The sequence below is a fragment of the Macaca nemestrina genome, chromosome 16, assembly GCF_043159975.1.
Source record: "Macaca nemestrina isolate mMacNem1 chromosome 16, mMacNem.hap1, whole genome shotgun sequence".
Lineage (NCBI taxonomy): Eukaryota > Metazoa > Chordata > Mammalia > Primates > Cercopithecidae > Macaca > Macaca nemestrina.
The window spans coordinates 984409-1006521 of record NC_092140.1 but is presented as its reverse complement, the minus strand read 5'-3'; the positions used below and the strand labels follow the sequence as shown (position 1 = coordinate 1006521).

Below are 22113 nucleotides of genomic sequence, written 5' to 3'. Positions count from 1 at the left end.
GCTCACATTACAAATATCTGTATCTCACTAGGCTCAAGTATACTAAACACACGTATTTCATACATATTGTCTCCTAAGTAAAAAAGACTTACAAGATTTTTTAAAATCAGCCATTTCAGATATTTTATTTGGTTTCTCTGAGCCAAGATGATCATGAGTTATATTTAAGTGCTTTAGAATCTGTAGCATAAGGCTGATTTTATCAACTCTAGAATTCTTGAATTCTAAGGAGGCTGTTAGCAAGTAGGCCAACTCTCTTCTGTGTATATTTAAACAAGGCGGTTAAAACGAAAAGACAAAATCTAGAGATACATACAAATCCTTAGAACACTCACCGATTCAGGCCTTAACTAAAGATACCCTTTACATGACTGAAGTAGGAATTGGTCTGGTTTAAGGTCTTCAGCCGCCACAATTCAATGCCGACGTGTATCTGACTCCACTCTTGTCCATCTCTGCCTGAATTCTGGATTTCTGATATTTCACCACAGGACTTAACTAGTCCCTGTAACTATACTTACTGCCTAAACCTTCTTCTTCTCAACAGGGTAAGATCCTTCTTTTTCACCAGGGTTCTTCCTTACTAAGTGACTGCATGAGTCTTCAGATCCATGCTAAATTTAAGTACCCGAGTGAAAGAGCTGAAAAGAGTTTCTCTTCCAAAACACTGTCATTCCTTTCTAACTGCAGAAATGAGCAACTGGCCCAATGTTTCCGGGTCTCAAGTCCCAAGTAATCCACTGCATGCGTTCTACGCCGGACAGCTGCCATGAATGACAAAGGATATTGGACGATCACGGTCTGGCACTTGTATGCCTCTATGAAGTCATGATTCCCCACTGCGTAAGTGCACCTGGAGGAGAAAGAGAAACACGCTGTCACACGATAAAACCTAGCACTAGTTATGCAGCACACACAGCTCACTTCACTGTACAGGTCCCAGTGGTCCTGGGATGAAAGGGGTGAAGGAAGAAACACACAAATGGCTGAACACAAACAGCTGAGGATAAGAGGAGTCCCACGGTAAGCTCGGAGACTACACTTTCAAGCCCCAGAAGGACCCAGCTCCAGCAGGTTTATGAGTAACACGCTGATAACAGAGTATGACCCTTCCACGCTAGCAGGAGCTGACAATGACATTCAAACTGGATTCCCAGCTGGGTAATGTCAGTGTTAGTTCATCGTCTAATCTGGAACCGATCGCACACCGCACAGAGCCAGGACATCACAGGTGCTTTGTACTACAAGGAACACGGTAGTGCCCCAACTCTTCCAAAGACCCTGTGGGGTTCACAGGACATTCCTGCTCACAGACCCCACCCTGGTCCTGTAGCCTAGGCTGCAGGACAGTAATCAAATCTCACATGGCTATAAGGACACCATCTTCTGCCTGAAAAGATCCTTCAGAGGTAACACAGTAGACACGAAGTGTACATAAAAGCAGCATTGTTTGCTTTGCTCAACTCTAGTTCTTTCCCAGTAACGTAAAGAGCTTCAAAAAAGACATACTATTTCCACAAAAGGGGTAAGTGAATGGTTAGGCTCCACACTCTACTAAAAAGACCACTATCCAGGCACTATGGTAAATACTATGTGATGCTAAAAATAGTATTACACAACCGATGTATAAAATTTTCACAGGCTTTATCAAAGTGAAATTACAAATGCATTTTCCTACTTTTTCAAAGTCAATTATTCACTGCTTCAAGCATAAGATAATGCAAGATAAAATACCCAGTTAATTCAGCAATTTCCAGATGTGTGTGTTTTTCTTCCTCCCCAACAGATTACCTTAAATGAGCTGCAAACATTTCATCATAAGGGGGTTCCAAGACTTGCTGACACTTCTCCTCTGGAGAGGCCATCTGATTTTAAAAAAGAAAAATGGCAAAAGTAAAATAAATAGGCACAGAAAGAATGTAACATATAGAAAGATATTTAAACCTGTTTCAAGAAAATTTATGCTTTATAGTTCACAGTAGCACTTTATATTTAAAACTCTAAATAAAAGGTTGAGGCTGTGAGCATGGTGGCTCACGCCTGTAATCCCAGCACTTTGGGAGGGCGAGGTGGGCAGATCACTTGAGGCCAGAGGTTCAAGACCAGCCTGGCCAACATGGTGAAAGCCCGTTTCTACAAAAACATTACAAAAATTAGCCGGGTGTGGTGGTGCACACTGCTAATCCCAGCTACTCAGGAGGCTGGGCATGAGAATCGCTTGAACCTGGGTGCTGAAGGTTGCAGTAAGCCAAGATCGTGCCACTGCACTACCCGCTGGGCGACAGAGAGATACTCTGTCTCATAAATAAATGGTTCATTACTTCAACAAATATTTATCAATATTTCAGGGGAACAAGAGGCCCATGAATATAATTTAGTCTCGCCTTCTGCAGGTCAGAAAATATTCTAGGCACTTTCATATATATTTTAGTATTTAATAACCAGTCAGTCAAGAAATACTTGTTAAGTAACTATCACAGGTTTAGTAAGTGAGGTCTAACGAGTTACCGATGGTGCTATGCTAGGACTCACCCTTTTCGGCTTCCTGCTGAGAGCACCAGTCTCATCTCCTGGGCTACGCTAGCTGACATTTCTTTCTAAGTTTTCCTTTCCTCCTAACAGTCAAATTTTAGATAATCTGAACATCTCAATAGGTGAAGGTTAATTCTGTCAACTTGGCTGGCCGTGGAGTCCCCAGACAATGTCATTTCTGGGAGCATCTGTGAGGGTGTTTCTGGATGACACTGGCAGTTGCACTAGCAGACTCAGGAAAGGTGATGGCCCTCCTCAGTGTGGACGGGCAGTGACCAATCTGATGAGGGCTTGAATAGAACAAGAGGTCGAGGAAGGAAGAATTCACTCCTTGTGTGGGACTTCTCGACCTCTATAATCACAGGACCCAGTTCCTCATACTAAACCTCTATAAATATCGATATATCCCATTGGCTCTGTTTCTCTGGAGAACCCGGACTAATACACAATAGATTACAGCACACTTTTTTTGTTTTGTTTTGTTTTCACAAAAGCAATGAGCCCGTGCTGATATGGTAAGACAGAAGAATGACAGTATCAGAAAAATCACCATTCTATAGTCCCTGGGGAATGAAACCACCAGAAGAAAGTTTACGGGGGGAATTTTACAATGAAGGGATCCATCTCAGACAGCCAACAGGACAGTGTGTGTCCTCTCATGTGACACAATATGAAGCACACAGCACCAGCCATGGGGTGTTCTGGCCAAGGCGAGCTTGAGTCTCATCAAGTCTCTAGCACTAACTCCTACTTAGAGCAATGGTTTTCAACACTGTCTACACATAGAATCACATAGTATTGATTAGAAAAACAAAAACAAGCCTGCTGCTACTTCAGAGACTGATTTACCTGGTCTCAGTTGCAAATCTGTACACCACCAAACATAATCACCAATAGATAAGCCCATTTTTCTTCCAAAAGAAAAATGCTGCTCCCAGTAGAAACACACCCCAATATGATAATGGGTGTCAATAAGGAAAGAGGGCTTTACCAAATGTCCACAAGATTTTCTATAGAAAATACCACCTCAACATCATCTACGCCACAGATGACATGGAAACTCCATGTACAACTCCAGGCTGGGCCTTGGCTTGCCAGACTTTCTACTTAAATGGGAGACACCTGTGGTGCATGACGTCTATGGGGCTTTGGGAACGCACAGGCCTGGACAGAGTCTAAGCTCCGCCGTCTCTCCACCATCTCACTTCTCCAAACCTCAGAGAGCTGTGTAGGAATCAAACACAGGGGCAGGAGGTCCATATCACTACAGCGTACCCACACAGTCAGTGCTCCACAAATGAATTGAAATTACATAAATCATAAAGAAACTTTACAATTTTCAAATAAGAGTGACAATACTAGTTTTCTTCTTACTCAAACTCTACGTTTCTCTTAGGAAAGTGATTATCCTGTAATTCTCTGCAGACACCTGTGTGCACAGTTCTTTTACCTACTTGAAGTCGTGGGTTTGCAACATGAGGATGTTTAAAAGACACCAACTCTGCACAAGATGCTCCATCTCTGGTGTCGATGGCTTCGTACACCTGAAACATTTGAAAGGGAAACCTAAGTAGAAAATAAAATATTCTGTTCCAATAAAACCTACAACAATACATTGAATGCCACACAGGGGAAAATTCATTTTCCCCTAGTTTGAAAGGAGACAGAATAATCAAAATGTAACAGGGGGTCACTACTCCCTGCAGTGGATAAACAATAATTTCATTTCAAAATAGGATGTTCCTGGCTGGCTCAGGCCTGTAATCCCAGCACTTTGTGAGGCTGAGGAAGGATTGCTTCAGGCCAGGAGTTCGAGACCATCCTGGACAACACAGCAAGACCTGTCTCTTTAAAACAAACAGACACAAAAAAATAAAAACAGATGTTCCTGAAGCAAAAAAAAACAGGTCAAGCTAATAAAAATAAGTCAGTGGTTTATCAGGCAGCTCTTCATGAAGGTGAATTATTCTAGTTTTACTCGATCACACTGATATATGTTTGAAAATCCAAATATACAGCTTATGAAAAAGAAATCAGGTTAAAAACCACATATATCCAAAATTCAAAAAGCTTCCACTCAACCTTAATATAAAATAAAAGGAAAATGGAAATAGCTAAATAGATGACACATTCATATAATGCGATACTTGGCTGCTGTTATAACGAATAAAATAGATCTATACGTAGTAACATGAGAAAATGTCCACAATATGATGAATAAATGAAAAAAAAAAGTTAACTGCAGGAAAACTGTATAACTTGATTTGGGAGAAAAAAGAAGAGAAAAATTATGTACAACATGTAAACACAGGAAAGAATGCAGGGCCTGGATCACACCACACCAGCTGACCATGAGGTGGAGACTGGGAGACCCGGGAGCCTTTTGCCCTAGCTCCTGCCACAACAGATATTTTATAATTAGAAAACCAAATATGCTTTTAAATTATATTTACAAAAAAAATGGCAGGGCGCGGTGACTCACGCCTGTAATCCCAGCACTTTGGGAGGCCGAGGCGGGCGGATCACGAGGTCAAGAGATCGAGACCCTCCTGGCTAACACACTGAAACACCGTTTCTACTAAAAATACAAAAAAATTAGCTGGGCGTGGTGGTGGCGCCTATAGTCCCAGCTACTCAGGAGGCTGAGGCAGAATGGCATGAACCCAGGAGGTAGAGCTTGCAGTGAGCCAAGATGACGCCACTGCATTCCAGTCTGGGCCACAGAGTGAGACTCTGTCTCATAAAAAAAAAAAAGACACAAAAATTCTAACTAAGCAAAAAGGCAAGCACAAGGCTTTAGATACAGTATAATTTAACTATGAGAAATTTAAATATTTACATTTTATGGTAACACAAGACTGACCGGGGATGTCATAACATGGATGTGCAAATGGCCAAAAAGCACAAGCAGATGAGCTTCCTCTACACCCACCAGAGTACTTACAACTAGGAAGGCTGATGACGCCAAGTGTTGCCAGGAGCCTGAGGCAACCAGAAGGCTCACACATTGGTGGTGGGGTAAGTTGGGGTAAATTTTTAGAAGAAAATTGGTATTCTACTAAAGCAAGCAAATGCCTACTCTCTCACCCAGTAATCCTGTGCCCAGGAGTCTATACCCAGAAGAAAAGGAGATACATGCCACCAGTTCAACACGCTGGAGCCCAACTCCTCCTACCCCATTGTTCAACTCAGGGTATGACTGGGAGGCTGACACCACCTTCCTCAAGACTAACTTAAATGATAAGGAATTTCCCACCTGACTATTCCATGCAACTACATATGCATTTACATTTTGAAACAGTAATCACACTTCCAGGGACTTACAACTAGAAACAGAAGATATTTATACTCGGCTACATGTAATCACAAAATATTGGACACAAACTAAATATCCATCCATACAGACTGGCTGAATACTCTGTGAAACATCTATTTTGAGGCACACTATGCAACCATTTTTTGAAAATGAGGAAGATCTCTATGAATTTTCATGGAATAATTTCCAGGAAGATACAGTTAAGTGAAAAAAGCAAGTTGTAGAAGAGTATGTACAGAATGCTGCCTTTTGTATAAGAATGAAGGGAAACAAGAAAAATACGTGTTTATGTCTCTGTGTCACATGTACATCCCAAAAGGAAATACAGGATGGAGAAGGCAGAATCTAATGAAAATGATTATCTTTCTAGAGAGGGGGTAGAATGAGGTGAGAGAGAGATAGAAGGAAAGTTTCTGAGCACACCTTTAAACAGAACAGTTACTTACAACCCCGTTCAAGAAATAAAATAGAAAGACAAACCTTAAAATTGAAACAAATAGAAAATACATACCTAAGTGGATATCAGAAAAAAGAATATGAGTAACCTTTGAAAACAGTGGTTTGTGGGATTTGACTGTCCTTATTCTAAGGACGAAAAGACTGCCCAAAAAAAAAAAGAAATCCTGAATTTCATCATCACTGAGTAGATGTTGTTGGTGGCATGGGGGCCCGAATCCTGAACTGCTTGTGAGTGTAGTGGGTGGGCTGGTGTCGCTGGGACCACAGTTGTCAGTGAGAATGAGCAGCACTGGCACAGAGCAGAAGGGAGAGTCCCATGGGATTTGGGTTGGAGGTGTGAGCAGGAGCTTAACTTTTTCTTCAGCTGAAGCCATCTGAAGACTTCCAGGTTTTATGCCTTCATAGGGAAATTACAGCCATTCAGAGGCAGCCCTCCTGCCCCAGTCCATGTAAGGTCACAGGCTGCTGCTCAAGGTCACATCATATCCCAGCTCCTCACATTTTCAAAGTCACAATGGGTGCAAGATGATTTGGGCCCAAGTATTATGAAAACTAAGTTTCTCTTCATAGCCCTGGCCACAGGTTTAGGAATTTAATCTAAAAGACAGACAGATGGATACTAAGATCCTCAACTGTTTAGGGGAAAGGGTTAGGTTTCCTCTTTAAAATGACCATGCTAGAGATCAGTATTTTGCAATTTACAACATTGCATTTGCCAATCATCCTCATCAAGCTGAAGGTGGCCCCAAGAAGACAACACTGGCATCTGCCCATCCTCTGCAGGAGGCTTTCCCGTGTCCCCTGCCCACTCCCTGCAAGAACTCACTGCTGCCCAGCTCCAAAGGGGCCTCATCTGGCTCCCTCGAGACCACCTGACCAGATGCAACGGAACAGCACCCTCAAGGACGAGGGAGGCGACTGCCTTGGCTGGGCAGGCACACAGGGTCCTCCCTGCTTGCCCTCCCATCAGTAGCTGGCCCTGGGCTGGAAGGTAAAATGACCGATCCCGCCCAGGTCTTGGTCTGCAGGTCCCCCAAGAAAACCAGTACTAGTCAGTTTAGCCCCAAAGAGGACATGCCTTCCAAAGTGGCCCTCCCTGCGCCGTGTGGGCATGCCTAGCCACAGGAGCCCCAACAGACTCCAACCTTGCTCAACTAGGGCGCTTCTGGCTAGAAAGCCGTTCTGGAGCCTGCTGGCCGAGCCGTGCTCTCTTTGGCTCCACACAAACAGGAGGTTCAAGCTAAGAGTTCCCCACAGCCACCCCTGCTTATGGTTCCAGGCATGCTGGGCCCCATACTGTGCAATCACTCGCACCACCCAGGGCCTTGCAGTGGGCCCAGCCCCAGGAGCCTAAGAGGCCTTGTTCTGGTTAACATCAGTACTCTGGTGACCGGTCACACTTGAGCACGATGTTCTGATGTCGCCAAGGCCTCCAGGGCTCTCTGCAGAGGGAACCTATGGGGCACTGAGAGTCCCAGACTTGGAGCAAGCACTGTGGAATGGAAGCATACTTCAATGACTGAACACACTGGGGACACAGTGGTCACGAAGGGATCAAACCCTGGAGTCCAGACACCGGGTCCCTCCAAGGAGAGGTGGAGACCCCTGCTGGGGGCACTCACTGGTAACCCTCTTTTGCCTGTGACCTCCCCGGGTGGTCCCTGCACATATGCAGGGTGATGTCACCACATCCTCAACTCCACTTGGCCACACCCACCTGGGCTGCACCCAGTGTCCCAGGTGTGACCTGACTAGAGGAGGGCTCAGTGCCACAGGGCCTTGAGTCCAAGGAGGGCCCCAGCTTGCTTGGTAGGCATGAATGTGTCCCAAGGGTGGTCCTATCAATGCCCCTGCCTCAATGACTAAATTGTGAGAAGGCTGGGGGTGTGAAGAGGAAAAGCAGGGATGGCAACAGACAGTACCAGCAAGCACTAAAAGTGCGACTGGCACCACAGTGGACGCAGGACCCCTAGCAGCCCAGCCACCTGGCCAATTCTTAACATCTCATGCTGCAGAGCCTTCAGCCCTCAACGGGACCACACAACCAGACTCCAAGTGAGCACCTTCTGAGCGGCACCCCCAGGCCTGGCTCACCAGGGGATGCTCCCTGGCTCTGGCCCCAGGAAGACTTTCTTGTGGCTGCTGCATGCCCCACACACCCACCAGTCTGGTCCACAGCGGGCACCATCTACTCCTGGAATTCAAAACTCTTTTAAAAATTCAAAATCGTTACAGGTCATGAATCTCTGAAGTCACTTCTGAACAGTCAAACTTTCCAATTCCATAAACTCTTGAAAGGCAATATGAAGAACTATTCAAGATTAAGGAGTAAAGTATGTAACTCAAAGCTGATTCCCTAAATAAAGGTGTTCACTACACCTGTAAAAAGGAGAGGTGTTCTTGGCAAAAGGAACATAATGAAGAAAATCTTTGGGACAAGAAAGATCATGGGGTGCCACAAGAAGATAACACTCCACACCCCGCAGGATGGCCATAATAGAAAGAATGGAAAAAACAAGTGTGGACAAGGAAGTGAAGACATTGCAACCCTCATACATTGCTGGTGAAAATGTAAAATGATGCAGCTAGCTGCTGTGGCATTTCTTCAAGAAGTTAAACACAGAATTACCATATGACTCAGCAATTCTACTCTTAGGTATATGCCAAAAAGAAAACAAAACATGTGCATGAATGTTCACAGCAGCAGCACAATAGCCAAAAAGAGGAAACAACCGAAGTGGTCCATCAACTGACGAATGGATAAACAAAATATTCCATATGATGCAGTATCATTAGCCATGAAAAGGAATGACACACTGATACACGCTCCAACACACATGAACCCTGAAAACATGATGTAAGTAAAAGACACACAAAAGCCACATACTGAAATCACCACAATCAGCAAATCCACACAGACAGAAAGTAGATTAGCGGTTGATCGGCTCGGGGAGGCAGGAACAGGGAGTGACTGCTTAATGCTTACGACGTTTCCATTTGGGGTGACAAAAAAATTCTGGATAATGGTGATGGTTGTGCAATATTGTGAATGTACTTAATTGTGTACTTTAAAATGGTTAAATGGTAAATTTAAGTTATGAGTACTTCGGCGGGGGCCACGGTACATTCAGCACAAGTGAAATAAACCTTTAGACTGGTGACGCCAAGTTAACAGGTAAACAGACCAGATGATGTGTTAAAGCATCTGGAACTTTCCCTGGAGGAAACAGAGTCAATCAAGTTTTAGTAACAGAGGCAGATGCTCAACTCTTCTTCAATAAAATACCAGAACTATCATTTACTAAGCAAATGCATTTACTGTGTATTCATGGTCTTTTTTCCTCAAAACTTTCGCGAACCCTGTTTAGAGATGGAGAGTCACAGAAGGATGATAACTTGTCATCGTCCCAGAATTAGTAAAAATGCCAGGATTTCAGCTGAAGTCTTATTGTCTTTAAAGTCTATGCCCTCTTTGCTATGTTTCCCTTGGAAAGGGCAAAGTAAAGGAAACCATCAACCAGTACTTGCAGCCGGTGGGTCCTGGCTGGGGAGCGTGTGGCAACAGATAAAGAAGGGATGGATTTGAGAGCCTTCGGAGATACATCCAGTTAGGCAAAGGACTAAAGGAGGAGTCAATGATTTCCCCCAACTTCCTAGCTTTGAGGAATGTGCAAATGACGGTTTTATTCCCAAAGAGATACAGTTACATTGGCACCTATGTTCCTATACGACAAATCAAACATGCTGTGTTACCGTGTGCAACAGGCTGCCGTTCTCTATCAAAGAGGCACCTTTTTTTTTTTTTTTTTTTTTTTTTTTTGAGACGGAGTCTCGCTCTGTCGCCCAGGCTGGAGTGCAGTGGCCGGATCTCAGCTCACTGCAAGCTCCGCCTCCCGGGTTCACGCCATTCTCCTGCCTCAGTCTCCCGAGTAGCTGGGACTACAGGCGCCCGCCACCTCGCCCGGCTAGTTTTTTATATTTTTTAGTAGAGATGGGGTTTCACCGTGTTAGCCAGGATGGTCTCGATCTCCTGACCTCGTGATCCGCCCGTCTCGGCCTCCCAAAGTGCTGGGATTACAGGCTTGAGCCACCGCGCCCGGCCGAGGCACCTATTTTTAAAAAAAATTCAGGAATCTGTTAATATGGCCGGGCGCGGTGGCTCACTCCTGTAATCCCAGTACTTTGGGAGGCCGAGGCGGGCGGATCACGAGGTCAGGAGATTGAGACCATCCTGGCTAACATGGTGAAACCCTGTCTCTACTAAAAAAATACAAAAAATTAGCTGGCAAGGTGGCGGGCGCCTGTAGTCCCAGCTACTCAGGAGGCTGAGGCAGGAGAATGGCGTGAACCTGGGAGGCGGAGCTTGCAGTGAGCCCAGATTGCGCCACTGCACTCCAGTCTGGAGGACAGAGCCAAACTCTGTCTCAAAAAAAAAAAAAAAAAACTCTTAATACATAAAACCTAGGTAACATGCCAGTCCAACCAGAAATACTTTTATACATCAAAATTAGGAGGAAGTGGACTTTTCCTGTCTCACGTTAGTGGCTACACTGCCCTTTGTGGAGACGCAGGCATGCACATCTCTATAGAGGTCCATCCTGGGCCCAGCCCCTGTCCACTCTCTACTTGTTCCCTGGGTCACCCCTTCTCAGTCTTTCCCAACATGTGTATATCAAGGAGCCTCAGATTTGTATCTTTAACCCAAATCTGTCTGTTTAAACTTCAGCTTACACACATAGAGTAGAAGCTCGCTTACCAGTCTCACTTTAACTGACTTGAATTGGAATTATGACTCTCTCCAAACCCTTCCTGAAATACACGAGCTGATGCCCAAGGCATGATGAGGACTTCCAGCAAGTAGGCTTCACTCTAATACATTGCAAGCTTTTGCCAGCTTAGTTGTATGTGTTCTCATATCCAGATGTGTTTGTTCTCAAATCCATTTTTGCTAGCTGAACCTGTTACGGTAGTTATGTACTTTTAAGGTCATCAATGAAATATGAATGCAAAAGGAAACAGTTGTTTCTCTATAAGCTAAGTTGCAAGTTTTTAAAAGGCTCACTTGAGTTTCTTAAAAAAAAAAAAGGTGTGGGGGAAAAATTGTAAAAGATTAAGAAAATTCTAAAGATAATCGTATCAAAGTGGTTCTTAAATGCCTATATCCTTAACTTTAAATAAACTTATATTGGAAAATGTTAACTCTGCAAAGATTAGGCCAAAACAGACAGCCTAAAGAAAAGGCCTTGGGCCTACATCTAAAGATTGGCAAGTATCAAACTGAGGTAAGCGGTTAAAAAAAAAAATTGGCAAGTGAACGTATACTTTCATGTTTTAAGTTAAAAGCATATATCCATCTTTTCGTGATTCCTGTTTTAACCAGTTTTCTCAATTAACCAAGCACCTGCTGGTCCCAATGATGTCAGACTTTTCGGCTGTCAAGTTCGTATCTTTACCTAGTTGTCAACAGATACCTCAAACTCAACATGCCCAAAACTTAATTTATTTCTCCCTCCAAATCCACTCTATTCATCTTTTTCCCAGACTACAAACCTGGGAATCATTCTTAACTCCTCGGTGTCCCTCAGCCCACCCATTCTTATTCACCACCTGGTAATGTTTCCTTCAAATATTTTAAAAATCCATTCCCTATTTTTCCTATTCCTGTTACCACAGTGCTGGTTCTGAGGACAGGCATAGTTAAGTGGAAAGAATATGCGCTTTGAAGCCTGTAAGGCTGTTGAACAACACCCGTCAGACGCATCTACCGAGCGATATGAAGTGTGCATTGTGCTTGGAGAGTGAAGGGCGTTAAAACACAGCGAAGACCAGGGACACCAGCCCGGCCTGCAACACGGCCACAGCCTCGCGCTTACCCCTCCATCGCCTCCTGGAGTCCCCGAAGTCATCCCGCATCCTGCTGGGAAGCAGCGTCCACCCGACACAGCACCGCCCACACCGGGCCCTTGGCGCGGCTCGCAGGCCTTTCGGGCCCCCTGGGGGCGCGGCCACACACGCCAGCAATGAGGGCAGTGACCTGGAGCCCCCGCGTCTACTTACACCGCGACAACTCCGCGATCCACGGACACCGCCCGGCCCCCACGGCGGCCCTGCAGGGGAGCCCCGGCCGCCGCTGTTCGGCCTTTCAGTCGGCTCGCGCCGCTGCCCGCCGGGGACCCGGACAGAGGACAGGGGGCGAGGCGCGAAAGGAAGACGCCTGAGGGTCCAAGGCAGGAGGGGACACACGGAACACGCCGAGGGCCAGCCACACCGCCGCGCGCTCCCCGGCTAGGACCCACCTGCTGCAGGTACTGGTTGATGGTAATGTGTGCCATGGCAGCGCCGCCGAGCACAGAGCGCCACCCCCTACACACCAAGCGGGACAGCTGGCGTCACTTCCTGCCCTCGGTCCGTCTGGGTCCCGGAGCCCCCGACCCCGTCGCCTGTGCGCAGGCTGGTTCCGGAGGGAGAATCCGGGGACCGGCTCGGCGACACGCTCGGGCTAAGCGGTCCCGGGGTCTTTCTGTCGGGCCCCCGTCCTCTCAGCCGGGACGCCAGCGACTCTGATTGTGTGTTCGGGCCCGCCCGGGCTGAGGGGTTTGGGGTCCAGTGGCGAGAACAGCCCCACTGCTAAAGTGCCTTTCACTGCGCTGTCCCCTCGACTGCCCCTTGTGAAAACGAGGCCGCGGATCACGCTCCGCGCCGGGCTGGGCCAGGGACTCGGGACGCGCGCGCCCGAGCGGGGGTCGAGGGGAGGGACATGGCGCGCGCTCCCGAGCTCTCATAAGGTGCCTCCGCCGCGCGCTCCCGAGCCTTCAGAAGTTGGGGCACGTCCCGGCGCGCACCCCTGAGCCCTCGAGGTGGTCTCACGCCCCGGGTGGGGGTGCCGAACCCTCAGGAGGAGCGCTCCCTGGGGCCCTCAGGAGGGGGTCCCGGCTCCCGAGCCCCTCAGGAGGGGGCCCCCGGCACGCACCCCCGAGCCAGGAGGGGGTACCCAGAGCCCCGGGGGTGTCCCGGTGCGCCCCCCGGAACCGGGGCTGTCCCGATCCCTCGGGGGCGGGGGTGGGGGTCCCGGCGCGCGCCCTCGAGCCAGGAATGGGTGTCCGTAGCTCTTAGGGGGGTCCGATCCCTCAGGAGGGGTTCCCAGCGCGCGCCCCTAAGGGCTCAGGAGTAGCCGGGCGCGGCGGCGGTTGGACTCGGGCACGCGGGCGGGGCGGGGCGGGGCGCGCGAGGAGGACTGGGCGGAGGCCGCGCGGACCGGGGCGGGCGGAGCGGAGCTGGGCGGGCGGCGGCGCTCGGGGCGGGGCGCGGCGGTTCCGGCCCAGCCATGGCGGACGAGGCCCCGCGGAAGGGCAGCTTCTCGGCGCTCGTGGGCCGCACCAACGGCCTCACCAAGCCCGCGGCCCTGGCCGCCGCGCCCGCCAAGCCGGGGGGCGCGGGCGGCTCCAAGAAGCTGGTCATCAAGAACTTCCGAGGTGGGTGCGGCGGCCGGGTCGAGGGCCGGGCGACCCCAGCGGGGGCCCCACGAGACCCCGCCCGCCCTGGGGGGAAGGCCCGAGATCCGTACGGGCCTCTTGAGCGCGGGCGCTGGGGCGCCGGCCGGGTCGGGGGTGGCGACGCGGGGCGCTTTGCGGCGCGCCCTGAGCCGCCCGCTCTCTCTCCGCCCTGCAGACAGACCCCGGCTGCCCGACAACTACACGCAAGACACGTGGCGGAAGCTGCACGAGGCGGTGCGGGCCGTGCAGAGCAGCACCTCCATCAGGTACAACCTCGAGGAGCTCTACCAGGTGAGGCGGCGGCCGAGGCTGGGGGCGCCGCTCCTGCCCCGCGTGACGCAGACGCGGCCGGGCGGCCGCTCCGGGTGCCTCGCAGGCTCTCGCCGGGGAGCGGAAAGGCAGGGCGTTTGCCTCCACTGCAGGGCCGGGAGCCCCAGAGGCAACAAGTGGTTTTGTTTATTGCCGTGGTGGAATTTTTGTTTTCAGGCTTAAGCTGCTTAGAACGATTCTTAAAGTTATCCCATTACCGAAGAGAGGGAGGTGTGTTTCTAGGAGCCACGTGACTCATATTTTGCAAGTATACAGCAAATTATTTCTCTCGTTATAAATAAAACTGTTAGTACTGTGTCACTTGCCACAGTAATAGGGTTTTTTCTCTGTTGTGTTTTGTGATTAATGGTTCCCTTTAAGATATTCAGATTTTGAAAAACTTCAAAATTCAAAAACAGTGGTTTTCTTCTCTGTTTTGTGATCAGTGGTTGCCTTTAAGATATTCAGATTTTGTAGCGTTTAATTCAAAGTGATGGTGTTCCATTTATAAAGTAACAAAAAATGGCTAAAAGTGCATTTTACCGTACTTGGATATTTTATTTACATGCGGATGTTTTTTTCTGGCGTCGTCTTTTTGTAAAACAACGTTCATTAAGTAGTCTGATATCTACATTTTGGGTCACGATGTGTCATACAATTATTTCTGTGAAAATACTTGAATTAAAAAAATTCTTTTCTGGATATGCAAGTAAAAATTATAAAAAATATATAAAAGAAGACTTCAATCACCTATACTCCTACCACCCAAAGAAAACTGTTGACAGTTTGGTGTACATACACATCCATTCTTTGTCTGAAGTGTAAGTGAATTATGTTTTCTTGTCAGCTTTGAGATACAGTCTACATATAATATGCACTCCAAGAAGTTTTAACAGATGTATATATACAGTTATGTAACCGGCACCATGGTCAAGATAGACTCTTCTTGGTAGAATGGTAGAATATTTTTACCACCCCCGAAATTGCCATGACCACTTTTGCAATCAGCCCTCTCCCCTGACTCCTAACCCTTGGCAGTCCCCCATTTGCTTTCTGTCGCTATATTTTGTCATTTCCAGAACGTTATCTAAATGCAGTCATCTATTTTGTAGTGTCTGGCTTCATTCACTTAGGACAGTGCTTTTGAGATTCATGTGCACGCAATGTGATTGTAACTTGTTTATTACCTCATAGAATGGGTATACCACAGTTATTTTCTCCATTCATCAGTTAATGGACATTTGAGTGTCCATGTTTGGGGTTTTTTATTTGTTTCTTTGAGATAGAGTTTCTTGTCACCCCAGGCTGGAGTGCAGTGGCGCGATCTTGGCTCACTGCAACCTCGCAGATTGAAGCGATTCCCCTGCCTCAGCCTCCCAAGTAGCTGAGATTACAGGCACCCGCCACCACACCTGGCTAATTTTTGTATTTTCACCATGTTGGTCAGGCTGGTCTCAAACTCCTGACCTCAGGTGATCCGCCTGCCTTGGCCTCTCAAAGTGTTGCGATTACAGGCGTGAGCCCCTGCACCGGCCTTGGGTTGTTTTAAATAAAGCTGCTGTGAACATCTGTGAATGACCCTTTGTTTGGACATACATTCTTATTCCTCTCAGGTAAGTTCTGCTTACTTCTTTATCTAGAAGTAAGTTCTCAAGGGTCATATGGAAAATATATGTTTACCTTTTTATGAAATTTCTTGTTTTTCACAGTGGCTGCCCCTTTTGTGCCTCTCCCAGCAGTGTATGGGAGTTCCAGTTCCAGTCCGCCACCAGCATGTGGTGTCCTCAGCCTATAATTTTAGCTGCGCTAGTGGGTGTGTGGTGGAGTGTCGCTGTGGTTTTAGTTTGCATTTCCCTCTGATGTGAAGCATCTTCATATTTACTTGCCATTCTATGTATCTTTTTAGACAAAGTGTCTATTTAAATATTTTGCTCATTTTTGTTGTGTTGGTTATTTTCTTACTATTGAGTATTTGAGTTTATTAAGTATTCTGGATACAAGTCCTATATCAGATATTCGCCTTACAAATACTTTCTCCCTAGTCTTCAACTTGTCTTTTGATTCTCTTAATTGTGCCATTTGAAGAGTAATAGTTTTAAGTTTTCAGGTCACATGTATCAGTTTGTTCTTCTGTGGACTGTACTTTTAGTATCCAAGAAATCTTGCCTAATCTAAGGTCACAAAGTTTTCTCTTATATTTTCTTCCAGACATTTGAGAGTTTTAGGTTTTACATTTAGGTCTATGATCTATGTAGAGTGAATCTTTGTATATATTGTGAAATATAAATCTAGAGTCAGAGTGGGTGCAGTGGCTCATGCCTGTAATCCCAGCACTTTGGGAGGCCAAGGCGGGTGGATCCCCTGAGCACTCAGGAGTTTGAGACCAGCCTGGCCAACATGGTGAAACCCCATCTCTGCTAAAAATACAAAAAATTAGCCGGGCGTGGTGGCAGGCGCCTGGAATCCCAGCTACTCGGGAGGCTGAGGCCAGAGAATCGCTTGAACCCGGGAGGCAGAGGTTGCAGTGAGCCGAGGTTGTGCCACTGCACTCCAGCCTGAGCAACAGAATGAGACTCCATCTCAAAAAATAAACAAACAAACAAAAAATCTAGAGTCAGTATTTTCCTTGCAAATGTCCAGTTTTTCAGCCTCTTTTCCCCTACTGAATTGCCTTTGTTCCTTTGTCAGAAACCATGTAGGAGTAGGTGGAGTGAGGTGTGAAATCGGGGTGTGTTGGCCCCCCAACCTCATATATTTGCACAGGTTTCTGGCTATTCTTGGTCCCTTGTGTTTCCATGTGAATTTCAGAATCAGCCAATTTGTATAAGAAAGTGTGCTAAGATTTTTATTGATAGTATATAGAATCTATAGATCAATGTAGGAGAATTAATTTCTTAACAATATCGACAGGCTGGGCTCAGTGGCTCACACCTGTAATCCCAGCACTTTGGGAGGCCTAGGTGGCCTGATCACTTGAGCCCAGGAGTTCGAGACTAGCCTAGGTAACATGGTGAAACCCCATCTCTACAAAAAGTGTAAAAATTAGCCTAGTGGGGTGTTGCACGCCTGTAGTCCCAGCTACTCACTCAGGGCCCCTGCACCACAGCCTGGAAGCTCTCCATGCAGGAAACTGAGCAGTTGGGGCCTATTTGCCTCCCATCTTTCTGAGATTCACTGTCTTTCATAGCCCAGTGCTCAGTGCTTCAAAAACTGTTACTTCATATATTTTGTCTGATTTTGTGGTTATTTCAGGCAGAAAGTTAATACAGTTCTTGTACTGTGTCTTGACTAGAAACAAGAGTCCCACCTGAACTCTCAGAGGTCTTTGGTTTAATAAAATACAATACCTTACAGCTAAAGCTTCTTACTACTTTTTTCCTGGAGATCTGGCTGTCTGATATCTGCTGCCTCATTGTTTTTACTTAAAATGGCGGAATTATACTTTGCAACACCTTGTACACAGTGATATGTCTTATATTTTTTATTTTTTTTTTTTTTTTTTTGAGACGGAGTCTCGCTCTGTCGCCCAGGCTGGAGTGCAGTGGCGCGATCTCGGCTCACTGCAAGCTCCGCCTCCCGGGTTCACGCCATTCTCCTGCCTCAGCCTCCCGAGTAGCTGGGACTACAGGCGCCCACAACCGCGCCCGGCTAATTTTTTTTGTATTTTTAGTAGAGACGGGGTTTCACCGTGGTCTCGATCTCCTGACCTTGTGATCCGCCCGCCTCGGCCTCCCAAAGTGCTGGGATTACAGGCGTGAGCCACCGCGCCCGGCCAGTGATATGTCTTATAAAACAATCACTGTACATATTATGAACAATGTTTGCAGGTGCTTTAGGTGTCTGTCTTGAAACCCTGAGAACTAGGAATGCTTACCCCAAAATGACAGTCACTGGTTCCTCCTTGGAATGAGACATCGCAAATTCCAGGGGCATCTCTGGAGGTGCTGCCCCACCAGGGGACATGTGGAATCAGTTGATTCCCTTACCTGTGGGCATGTGCAGCTGGTCATCTCTCCACACACAGGTGGGCTTCTGGCCTCTCACAGAGTCTGAAGCATGAGCTGCCTCAGATCTGTTGGAAGCAAGTGGGATAGAAATCTAAGAAAAGCAAATGTGAAATTACTGATGTCTGATCAAGCAGGCAATACATTTGACTTGGTGTTTCAAAATAAAGTCTAAGTTTTTGTATAGGTGGGGTGGTGTATATGTTGCCAAAGAATCTTATGTGAAAGGACCAATTCTCACCCAAGTTTGAAAGTTTTCGTTTCGTGTTTGGTTTTTGGTTTTGCTCAGTCTCCCTTTACCTCTAAACCCCTTAGGAGTCCTGTTGCTTACACTGTGTGGGCCTCAGCTGGCCTGATGTTTCTCTGTTTGTTACTTTGTTTTTTTTTGTTTTGTTTTGTTTTGTTTTGAGATGGAGTCTCCCTCTGTCGCCCAGGCTGGGGTGCAGTGGCCAGGTCTCAGCTCACTGCAAGCTTCGCCTCCCAGATTTACACCATTCTCCTGCCTCAGCCTCCTGAGTAGCTGGGACTACAGGCGCCCGCCACCTCGCCCAGCTAGTTTTTTGTAATTTTTAGTGGAGACGGGGTTTCACCGTATTAGCCAGGATGGTCTCGATCTCCTGACCTCGTGATCTGCCCATCTCGGCCTCCCAAAGTGCTGAGATTACAGGCGTGAGCCACCACGCCCGGCCTGTTACTTTGTTTTTATCATTTTCCTCCTGTAAGGTGTAGAGGAGAATGTTGGGAAGGCATAGATCTTTTCTGTTGAACCACCTGAATTTAGGTCTGTAATAACTAACTCCCTGAAGAAAGTACATCTTCTGTGTCTTGTGTCTCTATGTTTTAGTCCTACTTTTTGCTAAATGAGACAACAGAAAACTGAAGACTGCATTTCTAGAAAGGTTTCAGAGAAAGGCTGTGTTTTGATTTAGAACTGGTGTTTTTGTTTGTTGTTGCACAAACACTAACCTCTCAGGCCTTTAAAGAGAGAAGTGTGGCCTCCCTACGTTGTCCAGGCTGCTTGGGAACTACTGGACTCAAGCAGTCCTCCCACCTTGGCCACCCAAAGTGCTGGGGTTCCCAGTGTGAGCCACTGCGCCTGGCTGACATACAAACTCTGAGGAAAGCCAGGCTGTCTTTCTTGAGTCACAGAGTAGTTGTCTCCGTGACATGTTGATAGCAGGTGATAATGGTCAGTGAAGGGGAGCGGTTAATCCTTCATATTAGGTGGCATCCTTCCCTCACACCCAAGCTGCAGACCCAGTGTAGGGATGGGACCCCCACAGCTACACAGGTCTCATCCTGTGTGGCTGTGAAGATCTCTGTGTGACTATGGAGGTCGCATCCTGTGTGACTGTGGAGGTCGCTGTGTGACTATGGAGATCTCGTCCCGTGTGGCTGTGGATGTCTCGCCTGTGTGACTGTGGAGGTCTCGTCCGACTGGCTGTGGAGGTCTCGTCTGTGTGACCGTGGAGGTCGCTGTGTGACTATGGAGGTCTCGTCCTGTGTGGCTCTGGAGGTCTCGTCTGTGTGACTGTGGATGTCTCATCTGTGTGACTGTGGATGTCTCGTCTGTGTGACTATGGAGGTCGCTGTGTGACTACGGAGGTCTCGTCTGTGTGACTGTGGAGCTCGCTGTGTGACTATGGAGGTCTCATCCCATGTGGCTGTGGATATCTCGTCTGTGTGACTGTGGAGGTCTCGTCCGACTGGCTGTGGACGTCTCGTCTGTGTGACCGTGGAGGTTGCTGTGTGACTATGGAGGTCTCGTCCTGTGTGGCTGTGGAGGTCTCTGTGTGACTGTGGAGGTCTCTGTGTGGCTGTGGAGGTCTCGTCTGTGTGACTGTGGAGGTCGCTGCGTGACTGTGGAGGTCTCATCTGTGTGACTGTGGAGGTCGCTGTGTGACTATGGAGGTCACATCCTGTGTGGCTGTGGACATCTTGTCTATGTGGCTGTGGAGGTTGCTCTGTGACTATGGAGGTCTCGTCCGAGTGGCTGTGGAGGTCTCTGTGTGACTATGGAGGTCACGCCCCATGTGGCTGTGGAGGTCTTTGTGTGACTATGGAGGTCTCGACCGAGTGGCTGTGGAGGTCTCTGTGTGACTGGAGGTCTCGTCTGTGTGGCTGTGGAGGTCTCTGTGTGACTATGGAGGTCACGCCCCATGTGGCTGTGGAGGTCTCTGTGTGACTATGGAGGTCGTGTCCCACAGCTCTGTGGACTTCCTTGTTCTGTCTTCCACACCTGAGAGCAGGGATTGCCCTTATCCGCAGTGAGCATTTTGTTTAAGTAGCAGTGAGTTCACTTCAGGCAATGCTTTGACACTATAAATAGACGTGTATTTGACATTCACACACGTGTCTGTTGAGCTAATACAGACAATCATTTGACGAACCTGCTGGTTAGGAAGTAGCTGTGATGTGAGGAGAGACAGTGCTGGGTGAGGATATACATCAAGTTTCCTCACTTGGCTGTTTATACGGGGAAAGCATCTTGATACTAGTAGGATAGAATGCAAATGATACTTCTCCACCTCCGATCATTGGATTACATTCCTTTTCCCTGGGGTGAATCTTTAAAATACGAATGAGTGCACCAACATGAAGCACACAGTACCATCTGATTAGTTGCTTTATGCATCCAGAAAGGGTATTTCTAAATCTCAAAATATGATTGAGTGTCAAAAATCCATTTTGGGGAGGGGCAACTCCTATGCTGTGCTGCTTCTATAACAGCCCAAAAAAGTCTTCCAGTATATTCCTGCCAGCAAGGAGTTGGCAGGGCGGGGAGAAACAAAGGCTGTCGCCTTTCCAGTGATGAGTGCCTGTAATATGAAGCCGGGAGTCCTGACTCAGCACCTACAGCAAACCTGGGTTACCTAGGGCTTGCTACTTGTTTTGAGAGGCTCCTAAATTCTTAGTTTTAAAAACAAAGTAAATTGCAATATGATTCATATGAATAGTAAATATGCACCAAATAGGACACAGAGGAGGCAGAGTGGGTTGTAAAATATTCAGTCATTTGCCACAACTAGGAAGAGATGGTTTTAAGGATATTGGTTCTTGGTTTAGGAATTAAAACATCCAGAAAATGGTCATAAGTTACTGTTTTATGAAGGATATGCACCACTAAGCTTATCTTGATTTTTGCTGAAGAAAATACATTTTCTTCATGTGTTATATAAAAAACTTACTTTGTAATAATTATGTTTGTGGGATTCACTAATGTTTAACTACTAGAGCAAAACCTTTGTTGTTAAGTTCTCTTGGTTGTTTGAGGAGACAAAAGGGTGGCAGACCTTTGACCAAATTATGAAGACATGGAATTCAAAGGGATGGAATTGAAGAATTTGAGAAAGGAGTTGAAGTAAATACAGAATGTGGGTAGGAATTCCCTATTTTCTATAGTAAGACAAAATGTAGGGGAAAGTTTGTATTTCTTTGTTATTATGCTGATAATAAGCTTGCTAGAAAATAGGATTATAATTATTAAAAAAGAGATTGTAATTATTCCACATCTTCTTTTGGTCTTTATAAATATACATGTATTTTATATGGTAGTAATCACTGTACTTTGGTTGACATGTAGCAGCTCTCCGATATTTAGTATTGGAATTGTTAATACTTGTAAGTATTAGTAAAATGAATAGCTCTATAACTTTAGTTTACCTTTTTTTCTAGGGGAATATTGTATCCGAATAAATTCAGATTATTTATCTAAAGTGTTTTTATTCTGTTTTTGAACCCCACATTGATTCAAAACTTGTTAGAAAAACCACATTTCTGTTTATAATATTTCATATTTGAATTGAATGAGTTTAAGTTTTTGTACATAAGATTGGAAAGGAATTTTTTTTTTTTTTTTTTTTTTTTGAGACAGAGTCTCGCTCTGTCACCCAAGATGGAGTGCAGTGTCGCAATCTTGACTCACTGCAACCTCTGCCTCCTGGGTTCAAGCGATTCTCCTGCCTCAGCCTCCTGAGTAGCTGGGATTACAGGTATGCAT

At 46.7% G+C, this 22113-nt stretch overlaps 2 protein-coding genes and 1 long non-coding RNA gene across 11 annotated transcripts in view; 2 read left to right on the top strand and 1 right to left on the bottom strand.

The window, feature by feature from the left end:
• The window catches only part of LOC105485258 (PCI domain containing 2), a 51256-nt gene extending 38408 nt beyond the window's left edge, over window positions 1-12848 (bottom strand). For 2 of the 7 annotated variants that reach the window (XM_024793936.2, XM_011747505.3), the window contains exons 1-4: window positions 12604-12848; window positions 3987-4076; window positions 1792-1865; window positions 788-853 (exon numbers count right to left, since the gene is read on the bottom strand). In XM_024793936.2, coding sequence (XP_024649704.2) covers window positions 788-853; window positions 1792-1865; window positions 3987-4076; window positions 12604-12639 — 266 coding nt within the window. In that variant the 5' untranslated portion in view covers window positions 12640-12848. Of the gene's footprint in view, window positions 1-787; window positions 854-1791; window positions 1866-3986; window positions 4077-12364; window positions 12385-12603 lie in introns of those variants that run through there. The other 5 variants (XM_011747508.3, XM_011747507.3, XM_071081001.1 and 2 more) reach the window with 4 other exon arrangements.
• A 768-nt stretch (window positions 12849-13616) lies between these two features.
• LOC105485368 (cullin 4A) overlaps window positions 13617-22113 on the top strand; it is a 56204-nt gene continuing 47707 nt past the window's right edge. The window contains exons 1-2 of one of the 2 annotated variants that reach the window (XM_071080999.1): window positions 13617-13779; window positions 13976-14091. In XM_071080999.1, coding sequence (XP_070937100.1) covers window positions 13632-13779; window positions 13976-14091 — 264 coding nt within the window. In that variant the 5' untranslated portion in view covers window positions 13617-13631. Of the gene's footprint in view, window positions 13780-13975; window positions 14092-14209; window positions 14378-22113 lie in introns of those variants that run through there. The other variant, XM_071081000.1, reaches the window with a different exon arrangement.
• Window positions 14384-21978, top strand: LOC105485260 (uncharacterized). 2 transcript variants are annotated; one of them, XR_011614564.1, is made up of 3 exons: window positions 14384-19898; window positions 19939-20134; window positions 20179-21978. It is a non-coding gene; the product is annotated as an uncharacterized lncRNA (long non-coding RNA). The 2 variants fall into 2 exon arrangements; XR_011614563.1 differs by having other exon boundaries at window positions 19939-21978.